Source organism: Phyllobates terribilis, unplaced genomic scaffold, assembly GCF_046119375.1.
Source record: "Phyllobates terribilis strain yellow unplaced genomic scaffold, ASM4611937v1 Scaffold_11__3_contigs__length_659146591, whole genome shotgun sequence".
In the NCBI taxonomy this organism is placed as follows: domain Eukaryota; kingdom Metazoa; phylum Chordata; class Amphibia; order Anura; family Dendrobatidae; genus Phyllobates; species Phyllobates terribilis.
In genome coordinates, this window is record NW_027362771.1 from 397,358,745 (window position 1) to 397,376,653 (window position 17,909).

Below are 17,909 nucleotides of genomic sequence, written 5' to 3' on the forward strand. Positions count from 1 at the left end.
TTGTCACCTGTTTTTTTTTTTATTGCGTGGGCTCCCTCTGTTTCAATGTTTGTTGAATTCCTCATTCTTACTAATCGGCACAGCACCCTCCATACAAATATTCCTGGGTCTGGATTTGCTGCTCAGCTAGTAGTTCTGGGTAATAGACATAAACGATCAATTCTATATCCTAGAAAACCCCTTTAATATTGCTGTGTGTTTTTAACTTTTTACAGTAAACCAAGTTTGTGTAATCATACGGGTGGTTTTTTTGGAGGGGGGGGGGTGTCAGGTTTATGTTTTGTCAAGAGAGAAAACTGTTTTATAAATGATATGAATGTAGAAAATGTGATTTGCTACAGCAACCAGTTTTTCCAGGATCCAAATCCATTAATGCACAGTTATAAATAAATGATATCTAAATGTATTGCAGTATGTGACTATTGTTCTTTCATCAATGTTTTTGGTTTATTTGATAGATGTTGTAAAAGCAGAGCCAATCAGACCAGTGTTTGATGAACCACCAAACCCGACCAATGTAGAGGAGAGCCTGAAGAGAATAAAGAACAATGATCCCCGCTTGGTTGAAGTGAACCTCAATAATATAAAGGTAAGCCTAAAGGTTCACTGACCAGAGAGAGCCTGGAAGAAGCCTCACTGATGTAGGGATTCCCGCTACAGCGCTAACATTTTCTCTATTGAGCGGCAATAGACTATAATGTGCTCAGTTTTAACCACTACATCTGTCTTGGAAAATGTAATCAAGTGATTTTTCAATAAAAATTATCTGATTTAAAATAAAAAGTTCCCATGATGGTAGTTTTGAGCCATTTTTTTTTTTACATTTTTCAAATTCTGTTCACACTGATGCAAACAAGATACTTCTGGTTCAGGGGCATTTCTGTAATTTCAGCATGACATTGAAACTCCATTTCCAGCCATGTAACTATGCAGCTGGTGAGGTCTGGTCGCTTCTCCGCTGATATAAATCTGTCCCTCTCCTGCCGTTCCTCCGTCAAGAGTTACTCCCTCGCCTATACTAGGTACCCACTGTAAAACTACAAATGCAGAGCCAGCCCCTGGAGAGCATGTCACGGCTGACATTATGTTCACCAAATTACTGGCTTCCAGAGGGAAAGTAGTGTACGGAATATCATTACTTCCTATAGAACTGTGGAGGTCCTTGCACCATGTGACTCGCTTCCCCATTTTTAGCGGTTGGGAACGGTGGGTAACATAAAAATTTTAATCTGACAATCCCTTTAAATCAATCTTTTCTCTTTCAGTTATATTGCCCAAATATTGACATAAAAAGTGACATGTGGGCAACAATCTACTGATGCACATTCGATCCCATACTTATGACTGCGAAGAATTATGTACCAAGTTTTGTATGTCTTGTTCCTTATAGAATATCCCAATTCCAACCTTGAAAGAATTTGCGAGGGCCCTGGAGGCAAATACCCATGTGAAAGCATTCAGCATTGCAGCAACAAGGAGCAATGATCCAGTCGCAGTAGTGAGTATTAGAAGAAGTCTGTGTTTTCTGCCATCTTTGCTTCTCCATGTAAGCTGCCGGTGATGATGGAGAAGAGGTCTTGCGCTTGTCCCTGAGTGCGCTAAAGGTGCATACTATGTCACTGAAGCGACAACTGTAGTTTGTACACTACCACAATGGTCACTGAAATAACTTGAAACTGACAAAAGTAATTTTCATCTTATGGTATTTCAATAGAAAAAAACTAACTTAAATGACCTGGACAAAAATGATGGTACCGCTAGAAAAGATTGAAAATAATTTGACCACAGGGGCATGTAATAAAGGTGTGTCCTGTAATTAGCATCACAGGCGTCTACAAACTTCTAATCAATCTGCCTATTTGAAGTTTGAAAAGTAGTCACTGTGCTGTTTGGTATCATGATGTGTACCACACTGAGCATGGACCAAAGAATGCTAAGGAGAGAGTTGTCTCAGGAGACTAGAAAGAAAATTATAGACAAACATTTTAAAGGGAAAGGCTAGAAGACATTCTCCAAACGGCTGGATGTTCAGCTCATGGATCTGGAAAATGACCCAGAACACAGCATTGGACTATCCTGAGGTGACGTTCTATGAGTCCTGATCTAAATCATGTTGAATATCTGTGTAAGAAGCTGAAACATGCTGTCTGGAGAAGGCAATCTTGAAACCTGAGACAACTGGAACAGTTTGCACCTGAGGAGTGGGGCAAAATACCTGTAGACAGGTGCAGAAGCCTCATTTAGAGTTACCGAAATCATTTGTAGTGATTGCCTCAAAAGGTTGTGCAGCAAAATATTAAGTTAAGGGTACCATCATTTTTGTCCAGGTCATTTCCATTAGTTTTGCTGTTGCTTTTTTTGTTTGTTTGTTTTTTACATTTTTCTATTGAACCACAATTGTAAAGCAAAATCTGATTCTCATTAGTTGATATTCAGTAAATTTAAATTGAAAATTCCTTATGTTAGTTTCACATTATTTCATTGGATTTTTCTTACTTTAACAGAAGGGTACCAATCATTTTGTCCATGTGTATATCAGTGTGGGCAGCAGTCTCCTTACTGTGATTGGGCCGCCGGTCTGTTTCCCCTAATTTGGGTATACCATACGGTCTGTTATTTACATGTTATACACTTTGTTTGCTCCCATAGGCATTTGCTGACATGCTGAAAGTAAACCGAACTCTAAAGAGTTTAAATATCGAGTCTAATTTTGTCACCGGTGCTGGCATTTTGGCTTTGGTTGAAGCGCTTAAAGAGAATGAAACTTTGCAAGAAATCAAAATTGACAACCAGGTAGACTTTCTTTTTTGTGCATTATGTTCATATGTTTTTCTCCTCTGTAGAAACAGACTGTAGTCTAATAATGGATTACTGTCATCAGGATGAATATAGGGATAAGCAGTGGCAGATTTACCATATGTGACAGCTGTTCACTGTTGGAGAAAGAAATACATAAAAAAACTTAAGGAAGAGATGGATATTTTTAACGTAAAATTGCATGCGGTGTTGCTATATAGGTTTATTTGTGGTGCATTTTATGATGTAGGATTGGGGGTTTTCATTAGGTTGCAGATTGCAAAATATTGTAGTTCAAATGGATACACAAAGCTGATACATGAAATGTATGAAAATTAAAATTGCAATGCTCCCATAAACTGTTATGTTTGGCTGCCTAACATTTAATTCTACTGGAATCTGTATATAAAGGCCCCAGATGCACAATCTCACACAAGAGAATACCGAACTGGTTTTCTAGCTCCTTCTATCTGTTTCCTTAATATCTGCATGCCCAGTACTCATTGAGAAGTGTGTACACTATAGAAAAGACGGATTTTGGTAAGACCTTACCTGTAAAATCCTTTTCAGCGAGGGAAGGAAGGGAGACACAGTCATTACTAGTGGGTAGGCGGAGCCCACATAGGATAGAACACCTCAGATTAAAAAAGAGTGTTGTCCGGCCCCTCCAGCTTGGGCTCCTCCTACTCCAGCTCTCCAGTCCGTACACAAGCTAAGGAAAAGCAAATATCACCAGCGGAGCAACATAACCCCTTCTGAAGAACTTCAGAGAAAAAACAAGAGACAGGTTATGCATATAACAGAAAAACCACACAGTCCCAGGTACTACTCACTGGACCTGACCACTGCGATGAGCTGGCAATGCTGGAACAGAGCCTTAGCGCGCCGACCTCAGCCCAGATAATCGCTATCAGAGAAGGGTCACGCTGCATCTGAAAACACAACAACACACTTCTGCCATGGGAGGGAGCTGTGTCTCCCTTCCTTCCCTCGCTGAAAAGGATTTTACAGGTAAGGTCTTACCAAAATCCGTCTTTCAGCAGCAGATGGAAGGAAGGGAGACACAGTCATTACTAGTGGGACGTCCCAAAGCAGTCCAAAAATTAAGGGTGGGAAAAAACCAACAGAGGCAGAATCCCAACAACCTAGAAAAATGCGCAACTAGCGCTAAATACAAGTTAACGATAACTTAAACTACAGCCGCCTGCAGGACCCTACGTCCTAAGGCTGCATCAGTGGAAGCACGGACGTCCACCTTATAAAACTTTGTAAAAGTGTGGACGGAGCGCCAGGTAGCCGCCCGGCAGAGTTGAGCTGCCGAGGCCCCTTGATGAAAAGCCCACGATGAACCCACAGCTCTCGTGGAGTGAGCTCGAATCTTAATTGGACAAGATTCGCCCTTGAGTCGGTAAGCCTCTAAAATGGCCGACTGAATCCATCGAGCTATAGTGTCCTTGGAAGCTCGTTGACCACGCCGACGACCTGCTGGAATCACAAACAGAGAGTCCGATTTCCGAAAACCTTGAGTAATAGACAAATAGAACTTCAAAGCCCGCACTAAATCCAATGAGTGCAAGGCCCGTTCCTTCGCATTCCTCGGTTCCGGACAGAGCGAGGGCAACACAATATCCTGGTTAACATGAAATTGTGACACCACCTTAGGTAGAAAGTCGCCCCGTGTGCGAAGCACCACGCGATCCGGGAGAAACTCCAGAAAAGGAGGCGAGCAAGAAAGAGCCGCCAGTTCAGAAACCCTTCTCAAAGAGGTGACTGCCACTAAAAAGGCAACCTTCCAAGAAAGCAAAGAAAGGCTAACGGAGTCCATAGGCTCAAAAGGCCCATGTTGAAGAGCCTCCAAGACCAGATTGAGCCGCCAAGGGGACACAAGCGCCTTCCGCGGCAGAAACTGACGGGTTACCCCGCGAAAAAAGGAACGAACGTCCCTACGCGAGGCGATAGCCTTCCGAAACAGCAAGGACAAAGCAGAAACCTGACCCCTCAGAGTGCTAACTGCCAAACCCTTGTCCAGGCCATACTGCAAAAGGGCCAACAAATTGGGAATGGAAAAAAATCCTCGGGTTCCTTGAAGAACCCGAACACCATGAAAAGAAGGCCTCCCAAGTCTTGTGATAGATCCTAGTAGTGGCAGGACCCCTGGCAGCTCGCAGAGTGGCAATGACTTCGGCTGAAAAACCTTGACGAGTCAAGATTTCGGTCTCAAGAGCCACGCCGTCAAACGCAGAGACTTCAGGTCCGGATGACGAACGGGCCCTTGGGTTAACAGGTCCGGGCGAAGAGGGAGAGGAAGTGGAGGCGCAGCCAGAAGCGACACCAGCGTCGAGAACCACGTCCTCCTTGGCCAGTCTGGGGCTACTAACATAGCCGGGACTCTTTCCAGTCTGATCCGACGCAACACCAGAGGAAGTAAGGATATCGGCGGGAACACATAGATTAGCTCGAATTGGTCCCACGGAGCCACCAGAGCATCCACCGCCACAGCCTTCGGGTCCTTGTACCTGGACATGAACGTCGGTAACTTGGTGTTGAACCTTGATGCCATCAAATCCACTTGAGGAGTTCCCCAACGGGAGCACAGCTGTGCAAAATTTCTGGGTGAAGACTCCATTCTCCGGGATCCACCTTCTCGCGACTGAGGAAGTCCGCCGTGATATTCTGAACTCCCGGAATGTGAATCGCAGAGATGGCTGGCACCTTGGCCTCGGCCCATACCAGGATCCGAGACACTTCCATCATGAGCCTGGAGCTCCTCGTTCCACCTTGATGGTTGATATACGCGACCGCCGTCGCGTTGTCTGTCTGCACTCGGACTGGCAGACCGTTTAAAGGGACCGTCCAGTGTTGGAGGCAAAGGAAAATCGCCCTCAATTCCAGGATGTTGATCGGCAGGACAGACTCTTCTGACGACCATACTCCCTGAATCCAGAGATCGTTCCAGACACCCCCCCAGCCTGACAGGCTGGCATCGGTGGTTATGACCGACCACCTCGGAAGGAGGAAGGACTTCCCCAGGGATAACGCTTCCGGACGTAACCACCATTCTAGAGACTCTCGCACCCTGTGGGAGATGATGACACTGCGATCCAGCGAAGCCTGTGATCGATCCCAACGGTTCAGAATGAGCATTTGGAGAGTCCTGGAATGAAATTGGGCAAACGGAAGTGCCTCCATTGACGCCACCATCAAACCCAAAAGGCGCATACACCTTCGAAGGGACATTGCTGTCGAAGACTTCATAACCTGTACATGTCGAAGAAGACTTGCTTGCTTGTCTGGAGGCAGGAGGCAGGGACACCACTGCTCGTACCGTGTCGAAATGCATCCCCAAAAACAGGATTGACTGCGACGGTTCCAGAGACGACTTCTTCCAATTGACCAGCCACCCGAAGTCCTCCAGGAGCTGAAGGGATAGATTGCGAGCCGTCACCGCCTCCTCCTTTGAGGACGCCACAATCAAAAGGTCGTCCAGGTAGGGAAGAACCGTAACCCCCTGTCTTCGAAGGATCGCCATGAGAGGTGCCAGAATTTTTGTAAAAACTCTGGGCGCCGAGGCCAACCCGAATGGTAGGGCCACAAACTGGAAATGGTCCTGACCTATGGCAAAACGAAGGAAGCGTTGGTGGGCCCTTCCGACGGGAACATGCAAATAAGCGTCGCGAATGTCGATTGACACCAAAAAGTCGTTCTGCGACAGGGCCGCCACAACCGAGCGAAGCGACTCCATGCGGAATTTCCGGGTGCGGACATGCAGATTCAATCTTTTGAGATTCAGAATGGGGCGAAATTTGTCCTCCTTTTTGGGGACCACAAAGAGGTTTGAATAAAACCCTCTTCCCCGGTCCTCCGGCGGAACCGGTACCACCACACCCTTCTGCAGAAGGGAATCGACCTCCTGCCGTAGAGCGGCAACTAGCTCGGGCTCTGACGGAATGCGAGATCGGCAAAACCTGTCCGGGGGTCGAGAAAGAAACTCTATGAAGTAGCCTGCTGACACAACCCGCGTCACCCAGGCGTCCGAAACGCGGGACGCCCAAGTCGATTCGAATTGGAGCAGGCGACCCCCCACTCGAGAGCCCTCGAGAGAAAACCTGGCGTCAGTTCGCCTTAGCGGGCTTTTTGTCAGCTTCCCGCTTGTCTTGACGGAAGCTCTGTTTCCAGGGAGTGCGGGATTTCTGAGAAGCCTTTTTTCCTGAAAAAGAGGGACGACCCGATCCCCAAGAGGGCTGACCGGACCGTCCCCTGGACCGAAAGGGCCGCCGACTACTACCGGCACTAGGCCTGCCCGACACAGAAGCCACAGTTCTTCGCTGTGGTAAGGCCGCTTCTTTTGCCTTTGCCTTGACAATCAGCTCCGTGAGGTCAGATCCAAATAACTGACCACCCTTGTAAGCTAAAGATAGCAAACCTTGCTTGGAAACCGCGTCCCCGGTCCACTGTCTGAGCCACAGTGCTCTTCTGACTGTGACCGCCGAGGATTGCGCCCTGGACAGCAGTGACGCGGTATCCAAACCTGCATCACTGCCATATCGGGCCGCATCCTCCAACAACTTGAAAAGCCCATCTACCTCGGATAGCGGGGATCCATCCTGCCACGCCGTCCGTAGACGGTCCAACCAGCTTAGGGAAGCTTTACAAGCACACATGGATCCTAGCACCGCTCTGAATCCATGACCCGCGGCCTCGTAGATGGATTTCGCCGCCATCTCCGTTTTTCTGTCCAGCGGATCCTGCAGACTCGCCTTCCCTTTAACAGGCAGTAATGAGGATTTGCTCAGCTGGGATAAAGGGACATCCACTTCAGGAGAAAGAATCCAATTATCAATCAACTCCGTGGAACACGGATACAGTGCCTCAAAAAACCGTGTCCCCTGAAAACGTTTATCTGGACACAGGTGTTCCTTCTCCACTGCCCCATTAAGCTCATCCAGAGATGGTAATGCCAAGCGCGACCTATGCGACTCCTGAAACATCCGGGCCGACTTACCAGGACGTCTAGTTACCTCCTCCGGAAACTGTAACGCCTCCCTCATGGCTCCAATAAAAGCCTCTGCACGGCCCAAAAAAGAGGCAGAGTGCCCCTGCCGATCCTCCTTATCCGAATCGGACATCTCCCCATCTGAGCTTGAAGGGGAACCCTCCATAACAGAGATCTCCGAGTCGCTGCGCGGGGAGGGCAGTACCGGCCTGTGGCGCTTCCTGCCATGAGAGGATCTAGCTGACACCCAATAACCTAGAAGGTCAGACAGGCCATCAATAGAACGAGTGAGGGCCTCCATTTTGACCACTGCCCCATCACCGAAACCCCCGACCGCTGCGCTTGACGCCGTCGAGGACTCCTGCATGTCAGACACGCGAGACTGATCCTGTAGCGGACCTGGGAGACGGTCCGCACCTCCTGGACCCTGATCTGACATGCCCTCACACAGTATATGGCAGGTTAAACCTGTCAGTAAGTAGGACAGTGTGGTTTCTTAAAAGAAAGCTGAAGGGTTAAAGCTCTTAAAGAGAGAGCTACCCCAGCTGACCCCCAATTAAGGGATAACCGCCTAATAAGGGGTTAATGTCGCAGACTCCCCACAACCTCTGTGAAATGAAAAGGATGTGAGAGCCCCAGACAAAAAAAAGGAACCTCTATATGAGGTAATAGCTGCAGGACAGCACAGTCTGCCACCTTATTGTGCCTCAGAAAGGTGCCCTGCGCTGAGGGGGTGAGGGGTTAAGCTTCTGCCCTGACAGGCAGAAGCGACTCACCCAGCTGGCTGCGGTGCAGTGTTCCTTCGGTCTGTCGGGAGGAGAGGAGAGTGAGGAGCCCGATGGAAGCCGTTCAGTAATGGCCGCCGCGCTGTGAGGAGAGAGAAGCCGGAAGAGGAGGGGCAGGAGAAAGCGCGCGCTCAGAGCGCTTCCTGCCCGCGAAAGACCGGGAAGGCTCGAAGCCACGCCCCCCGCCGGCTTCAAAAAAAGCGCGCGCGACTCCTCCGCTCTCCGCTCCTGCCCCGCTTCCATGTCCTGCAGGCATCCACCTGCGGACAAAAAAACACAAGTCACCACCTGAATACATGTAGCAGCGGCTGCCGCAGCAGCCGCTGATGCACTCAAAACACATTAACATGCTGAGTACTCACTCAGCTGAGCGCCACAGGGACCCCCAGGGATTTGTGGCGCTGTGCCCAAGCTTCCCCCCAGGGCGGAGAACGCAGTGACCCCAGATGCGCGGTTTGCGTCCCCGCCAGGGAAGCATCCCTCATCCCCCGGGGCCGGCAGGGTTCTGCAGGGACCTCTCTCAAAGGGTAATGCAGATCCGCCAAGGGAGGGGTGGGGGTCCAGCAGCGCTGAGACCCCTGAGACCTCAAGACCACGGGGGTCCAAGTCTCTGTCCGATTAAAAATAAAAAAAATTTCTGAGGAGCTGCTTCCAGCAGCGACCATCCTCTGTGACCTCAAATTTTAGACTGGAGAGCTGGAGTAGGAGGAGCCCAAGCTGGAGGGGCCGGACAACACTCTTTTTTAATCTGAGGTGTTCTATCCTATGTGGGCTCCGCCTACCCACTAGTAATGACTGTGTCTCCCTTCCTTCCATCTGCTGCTGAAAAGGAGAATTAAAGGGGTTTCCAGTCCTTAACCTCCTTCATAAATGAAATGAGGCCCCTTGTAAAATAAAAATAACTTCTACTCACCCCACAAATCGGCGATGTCACATCTCCTGGCATTGCGTGACATTGGCTGCAGCGCTCACACAGCGTAACAATCAGCAGCCACTAATAAGCAGCAGCACTCTCCCTCCCTTCTGACGGATTCCCAGGTTTCATCCTAAGGAAGTGTGAGCACTGCAGCCCGTTAGCAGCCGCTGATTGACTGCAGCACTCTCTTACTATATCAAAGCCAATGCATTTCTTCAAGAGGTTAATATTTGATAAGTGAGGAGTTCTATTTCTATATGTTTTAGTTTTTCTTTTTTTCTTAGTTTTTTTTTTTTGTCTTTTTAATTTTCAAAACAGAGGCAGCAACTGGGAACTGGTGTGGAGATGGAGATTGCCCGACTGCTGGAGGAAAATGTTTCAATTCTCAAATTTGGGTATCACTTCACACAACAAGGGCCGCGGACAAGGGCTGCTGCTGCTATAACTAAAAATAATGATCTTGGTAAGCTTGGCAGTAGTATGCACTACTAGTTCTGCCCATCAGTAGGTGAAGCAGCTGTTCTGGGTGCTAAGAGATTATACGCAGGATTTAGTCTGTGTAGTCACATAAAACCTGTGGCATGAAGCACCTATCAGGTGTCCATTTTAATGGATTAATCTGTATAATGGGTTTTGTGTGTATTTAGAAAAAAAATTAAGAAATTTTCCAGTTACCCTTAAAAAGTGGCACTTGCAGCCCCTCTATTTTTTCTTTCTTTTTTTTTTCCTTCTGTAATGTCAATAATACTACAACTATGGGTCTGATGTCCTTCGAATGTTACAGGGTTCAGGGCTATTGATAAATAGGTATTCCAATTGTAGGATGTAGATAGGATATCCACAAGTTATGCCATGGATGCCTAATGGGCGCGGTCCAATCTCTGGTCCCTCACATATGGTGAGAACAGTGATCTGGTGACCACATTTTCCCAATTTCTGACACATTATCTATATGGGTTTGCAGAGCGGTGACTGCACGTGTGCACTTCTGTCTTCGTTCAATCCTTTGTGAAGTGAAGACCTAGCCAAGCGTTGCTATTTTTTCTTTGCTCTTTATGCAGCTTTACAAGCTTCAACAAAGCAAATCACGTAGAATAAATTGCTTAGAAATGAGTGAACCACGGTCTTCAAACCCTTGTGTTTCCAATAGGTGGAGTTCCCAGAAAGTGATCCAGCGGATGTATAATAAATGATTAATAGGATTGTGTCCGGTGGTAACATGTTCCACAGATTTGGTGATATCTTATTGATTGGTGGATGTCCGACCGCAGAGACTCTCACCAATTGGCAGAATGAAACACTTTTATCCCTGCTATAATGGGGCGGCAGTGTGCATGTTTGACCACTGCTCCATTGATTCCCTATGTGGCTGCCGAGCGCTGTACTCGCCTTGTTCTGACAGCCCCAGAGAGAATGAATGGAGTGCCGGTCGGTCATGTGATGAAAGTGCCCCATTAGAGAGAAAAATCCTTTGTTCTACCAATTTCTGCAGGTCCTATCGGTCACACTGCCACCAATCAGTAAGCTATTGCCTATTAAACAGGTAAACTTACTAAAATACTGAAAGACATCCGACGTGTCATTATCTTGTAAGAAGAGCTGAGAACTTCCATGAATGGTGCGTGGGAGTCATACACAAAGTACGCAAGTAAAATGAAGTGAAAACGGTGAATTATTGCTGTTGGAGGTTCCAGGCCTGACTGTCTGGTGCATATAGTCTAATGTCCTACTGACAACACATCTGCCAGATTGGAGTTGGCATGGAAACATTTTGTACATCCAGATCAATGCTAACCTCATTATCAGTCAGAGAGGCTATCCCATAAACACTACTATCTTTTGTTCTCAGGATAGGTGATACATTTTTACTTGCTTTAGGTCTGATCACTGGGAACATCAATGATCTTAAGAACAGGGGTCCTAACGTCCCCTGTGTGAATGGAGCAGTCACTGGCTGTAGGAGTTAAGTTCTCACTACCGCTCCACACACCGGGATCTTTGGGACGTCTGTTGTAGGGTTCTGTGGGACTCTTAGCGGCTATACTCCACACAATCATACATTTGTCATGTAGGCTGTAGATGAGTGATAAATTTAGTATATGGGACAACCCCTTTGGGATGCAGATGGTAATATCAGTCTACACAATGTGTCTCTGAAGGAATTCCATTTCTGGAGAACATGGGATGAAGCCCAGTTGTGGGGGATATCAGAAGGTACACTAAAAGCTTCATATTTGAAACTTTAGTCACTGGTTAATGTTACACAGCAGAACGTCCGAAAAAGCAGTTTTCCATAAATGACATTATTACGTATCCACAGGATCATGAGCACAAGGTTCCAAAAAAACTCTGGGTGAATGAAGTGAATGGAGAGGTGATCATGCGTCACCAAGTGCTTCCTCTGCCTGTCTCCATACAGCTGAATGGAGAGGTGGCCATGCATGAACACTATTGCTCCTGTCAGTAGGTGATAGAATATATCTGTATTTGGTTCCCTCCACCACTCGTGGCAGTTGTCTTTCTATGTTGTGTGTGCCATATAACCTGAGTAATACAGTTTACTACTATAGAGCTTAGAGGCTTCAGTTAGATCTTGAAGCAGTGTCTCTTCCCACTGAAGTATGGTAAAGGTGCTGTCTGAGAGTTTTTAAGAAATGAACTCGGCTGCAAGAGACAGTATAAAAGAGAAAAAACTAATTATTCACCTGTTCAAATGTTTGCGCTCCAGATATCCACCAGTCTTTTTTTTTTTTTTTTTTATCTTCCTGGAGCAATGAGGTGCCGCAGCCAAATACTGTCTTACTGAATTTAGTATGTACATGACTACTATGGCCAGTGATTGGGAAATAAAGACCAGCAGGGGGTTTGACAGATGATGGATAATACGGTTTCTTTTTTATTTTAGAACTAGTGCTGAGTGAACATGCTCTGATAACGCGTTTTCCGAGCATGCTTGGGTGTTATCTGAGCACTACAAGATACTCTGATAATATGTTCGAGTCCCCGTGGCTGCATGTTTTGCTGCTGTTAGATTGCCTGTTTGTTAGGCAATCCTCGCATGTGTTGTGGCTGTCTAACAGACGTAAAACATTCAGCCGCAGGGACTCGAGCATATTATCCGAGTGCTACAACATACTCTGATAACACCTTATCCAAGCACGTTCCCTCATCACTATAACATTTACTGTGTTGGGTTAGTTTCTTTAAACAAGTTTTAAGTGTCCGACTAACTCTGCCTTACCCCCCAGCTGCAGTTTGCTTTGATGAAAAAAAAAACTGAACTTTACTCCCCTTCCCCAAGTCCAGCACCAAGTCCCGACCACTGTTCCCGGTGTCATTGTGTGCAGTGCTGACATCACTAAGCTGCTCGTACCATCAATTGGGACAGTGGCACTGAGCTCAGAGTGCTGGACCTGGGGAGGGTGAGTAAAGCTAATTTAAAAAAAATATATATATTTTAAACTGCAGCCGAGGAACCAGAGTTTCCTGAAACTAGAAAACCCCTTCAAATGTGAGAAGCCAATAAAATCTGCTTGTACTAATGAAACTGAGCCAATGAAGATTCTCTTATGTTTTCTTTCAGTTCGTAAAAAACGAGTGGAAGGAGACCACGAGTAAGCCTTTATTTTACCATGAGAACATTGCTCGGAGGTTCCGACATCACTGGGGAATAATGAGCTTCATTCAGGTGTTCTAGTCTCTGACTTCATGTGCCTGGGAAGAAGGGAAGATACTGGAAAACCACAAACCATTATCTGATCGTTCTTTTCACTGTCTTTTGATGCGCCTTGCTTTTTTTATGTAAACCCTATCAGACCTTAAACTGCTGAGACTCGTATTGGATATTACGGAGGTGGAGCCGGTAGCCTGCTTCTTGTGGGAACAGATGCATTTCCAAGATCTCCATCCAGAAGTGTAACAGAGATGCTGGACAGGAAGACTAAAACCTCTTCAATACAGTTCTAAATTCTGGCGTTTACACGGGAAAGACTAGATTTCAAGCATTCTTTTTTTTTTTTTCCTTTCCATTTTGAGGGAAGTAGTGCTGTGTCATGTAGAATATGCCTACACCCATACACCACAATTCTTTCTATTGTTGTAGTTACTTTAAATGAAAATAGAATTTACAACTTGAATCAGTATAATTGCCCTTAAAGGGGTTTTCCCACAAACAAAAGTTCAGTTTAATCGATGGCTGTGTCTGACCATGCAGAACATGGTCTGATCATACCACAGCTCCTGGGCAGGGGAGGAAGCAAAAGAGTCTACAGACATTACAGCAGAGGATCAAAGCTGATTCTTTCTTTTAAAGCTATGTGCCCACGATGCAGAAATGCTCAGGATTTTTTCCTGAGCATTTCTGCATCTCCCTGGCAGAAAAAAAACGCTTTTGGATTGTACATGCGTTTTCCTGCCAGGGACATGCGGAAATGGAGCGTTATTCACTGACATTTCCGCATGCGGGTTGACAAGCGCTTTCCAAGCGATTTTAGCATCACGTGGAAAGTGCTTGTCAACTTGGTCACACTATATAAATCCATGCAACCGGCATGGATTTATATAGTGTGACCCGAGAGAATGTCAAAAAATAAATCTATACTTAACTTCTGATGCCCCCCCGGAGTCTGGCTTCGCTCGGTGCTGACTGCCGGCAGATCGCGGTACACTGAAGGACCTGTCGACGTCAGCGTCGGTATCATATTTATTTATTTATTTTTTATTTTTTTTACAGTTTCTATGGTACCCGGATCCGGAGGAGAGTCTCCTCTCCTCCACACCCGGGTACCATCCGCACATTGAACGCATGTATTCCGCATGTCCTTATCTAGTGAAGCAGAATCCATGCGTTCTAATGCAAGTCAATGGCGGCGAGAAAACAGCATTTCCGCAAAATAATTGGTAGTGCTGCGTTTTTTTCCGCAATGATAATCCGCAGTGGAAATTTCCGCAGCATGTGCACAGCACATGCGGATTATCATTAGGGAACATGGCAGGCCTTCTACCATGCGTTTCTGCAGCGTTTTTGCCGCTGCGGAAACGCTTAAAAAACGCATCGTGGGCACACAGCCCTAAGTAAAACATTGTTTTAAAACAGGCAGTGAAATGTTTTACCTCACAGAAAGACTCAGCTGTGATCCCCTGCTGTAATGTGTATATATACTCTTTATATATAGAAGATTAGCGTGCACACAGTCTGTAGGTCAAGGTGCAGGTACACGGGATGTGGAATCCCCAGAATCGGCGTAGATTAAGTCACCGCACATTCTAGTTTCAAGATGCAAACTAAAGTCTATTTGAAGACGTCCAATTAGACACATTTAAGGTGCAGGGAATAATGCAACAGTAAATGAACATTTTGACCCATCGTTTGCATCTTGAAACTAGAGTGTGCAGTGATTTAATCTATGTTATATACTCTTTTGCTTCCTCTCCAGCCCAGGAGATGTGGTATGATCAGACCATGTTCTGCACGGTCAGACACAGCCAATGAACGTTTATTTGTGGGAAAACCCTTTTAAGCCAAAATTCTATTGGTGACATTTACACATTGTGTTGGTTCTCTGCATTTACATTTCCTATTCGGAAACATGACTGCATTACATTCATTTGCCAAAAAATGACTGGGTGTATGCTATTTGGCTATCTACTAGTTGGGGCCATGTTAGAAACTTGAGTGCGGCACAGAACCAGTACTTTGTAGTGTTTGGATTCAGTGAAATCTAAATGATTCGTCTCCTGTAAAGATACTGAGCGATGAGATTTGTAAAGTCTCATTTTCACAGTACCAAGCACTCCTACTCGTTGTTTTTTTCCTCCAGTTAGGTTTTCTCTAGTAGACATAAGATGAGTTCTTGAGGGTTGGGTATACCATATATAGGCTTCATATTTTGCTGAAAAGTCATTATGTTGCTGTAGTGTCTTTTATGCAGGCTATAAATCAGAGCCATAAAGAATAGCACTCTTATTTCAGGGAAACAATGTACCAAATATTCAGTCTCAGGAAATTAGAGACCTGGGGGGACTTGGAATATCTTACTACTTATGTCTTAACATTACACATCTCCAAATACCCCATGCCAGGGAAATACGGACCGAGAATATATATGTCTTAACCTCCTATGTGTCCAGATATTACATTCTGGGATACAATACACCTGGGAATATATGTTGTAATGTCTTGTGTCCAAATAGCATATCCCAGAGATTTATAGACCTAGAGGTATTTAGAATGTCTGTCTTAGTCTCACATGCCTCCAAATATCCTATCCCGGGATTTATAGAGGTATTTAGTATGTCTGTCGTAGGATATTAGGAGGCATGTGAGACTATTCCAGGGATTTTTTTTTTAGAGGTGCTTAGTATGTTTTGGTCTCATATGCCTTCAAATATCCCATACCAGGGAAATCTAGAACGGGAGTCTTCGGGATCCCATAGACAAGGGAATAGTTTGTATGTTTTAACCTATTGTGCCTCCAAACATCCCATACCAGGGAAATAAAGAACGGGATTCTAATTTGATCTTTCCAAATTTTTGGGATCCCATAGACAAGGGAATACTTTATATATCACAACCTTCTGTGCCTCCAAATATCCCATCCAAGTAAACTATACTTGCAGGGATGGGGAGGGGATTGGGGTGAATCTTAACCATTTTTAGTTGTCTACTATGTAACAAACCCCTTTTGAGATGTAAAAAAAATAAAATAAAATCTCTTGAATAAAAGGATAGCCATACTACATGTAGTCTTTTAGCCATGTAGATCATTCTAACATAACTCCATGTTTATCTTCGGGCCACATTTTACTTTACCATTCCTGATTTAGATGCTGTATTGTATTATTTCTTTTTGTTATAGTGTACACATCATTAAAGGGTGCCAAACACTGTACTATGGCGGTATATATATTTGTATGTAATATACATATTACTTGTTAAAGAGAGCCCTTCAGATTTTCAGCATTTATAAATAAAGTTTGTTTTTCAAATTGCCTGTACTGACTTATAATTGATCCGCTTCAGAAACCCACCCCCACCACACACACAACCTCCTGACATAATATGATTGAAAAAGAAATTAACTTACCTTGCTATTCGATTCATACATAGTAAAATGAGTAGTCTGCCCAAGTAACCAAGTCGATCCTTCTCCAATCCATCAGCATTCACAGCATTGCTGGTCTCTCACCCTGTAGGAACAGTGTAAAAAGGTGGTAACACTATTGTCCTGTATCCTACACCAGCAATTCCTCTCCCATATCACCTGCGTCACAGCAGGGCCTCTCCTAGTTGTCACAGGTGTTTGACCCTTTAGGGGTGAAAAGGCTTATTAACAAATTACCCCAAAGGTAAATAAACCCTATTTTAAGGATTGCAATTACAACTTGACTTTTATTTAGTTTAATAAAGGTGGTCTAAATTGTTTAAAAATACGGACGTGGTCTTGTATTTCCTGTGAATAGGGAACCCTACCCTATCGGCTATTTAACCTAAACACATTAATAAGGCTGTATTGTACTACCTAAATAATGGCTGCAGTCCATGAATTTATATAGCACTATGATGGTGAGTACTCCTATTAATATACAAAAACCACTAGGGCTGGTTAAAAGTGACTCATGGCCTCCCAAAGTTTCACCTAAACAGGATTCATCAGGGGTCTGACCTTTTAAAGCATTCGCTCTGACATTGTTGTTCCCATAAGCCAATTAAATACCATCTTTAGGGTAACCAATAAGATTCTGTCATAAACACTGCTTTCCCCCCCAGAGCCAACGAAAGCTCATCTCACATATCGAACAGTTTAGGATTGGGTAGATGTATGCATACTAACTTCTTCTTTTGTCACATGATTGTTAAGGATGAGATAATAGCCAATACTTTCCTTCAGCGTCAGATGCCATCTACGTCCTCGTGCAGCATCATCAAACGTTTCATTATTTATTTGGTTGGACTTGCCAGCTACTTAAATAGATCTGCAGACTTGGTCTGATATTGAAATGAATTAGATTGTTAATGCGCATGTCATGACTTAGAAAATAAATTGGAGGTCTGTCAGTGGGCATGTACTGGGACTTGGTTCCAATTTCAGCTTACAATCCTATTAAGAATTTGCTTTATACTGCATTGGAATCTATGAACCATCTTTATTTTGAAAAACATGATTATAAAGCCTCTATAGATTGTAAATTACTCTATGTACACTGCTCAAAAAAAATAAAGGGAACACTCAAATAACACATCCTAGATCTGAATTTAGCTTCTTCCTGTAGTGAGTATTAGTGTAATACTCTTTGGGTAGACTCTTGCTTAGAAACGTGTGAATAGATTTTGACTTTCTTTATAAAAAAAAACATATGAGAACAATTCCATTTAGCACACCGGTACTGGCCTACTGGAATTCCTGCTTTCAATGCTGGG

General features: G+C 45.0%; 1 protein-coding gene across 2 annotated transcripts in view; it reads left to right on the forward strand.

The window, feature by feature from the left end:
- The window catches only part of LOC141166396 (tropomodulin-3-like), a 65,557-nt gene extending 49,080 nt beyond the window's left edge, over positions 1-16,477 (forward strand). Inside the window, exons 6-11 of one of the 2 annotated variants that reach the window (XR_012251287.1) lie at positions 459-589; positions 1,391-1,498; positions 2,650-2,793; positions 9,809-9,953; positions 13,074-15,710; positions 15,807-16,477. Coding sequence is in view for 1 of the 2 variants with exons in the window: in XM_073653042.1 (XP_073509143.1) it covers positions 459-589; positions 1,391-1,498; positions 2,650-2,793; positions 9,809-9,953; positions 13,074-13,108 (563 nt within the window). In the remaining variant the exon portion in view is untranslated. Of the gene's footprint in view, positions 1-458; positions 590-1,390; positions 1,499-2,649; positions 2,794-9,808; positions 9,954-13,073 lie in introns of both variants that reach the window. The other variant, XM_073653042.1, reaches the window with a different exon arrangement.
- The last annotated feature ends 1,432 nt before the right edge of the window (positions 16,478-17,909 follow it).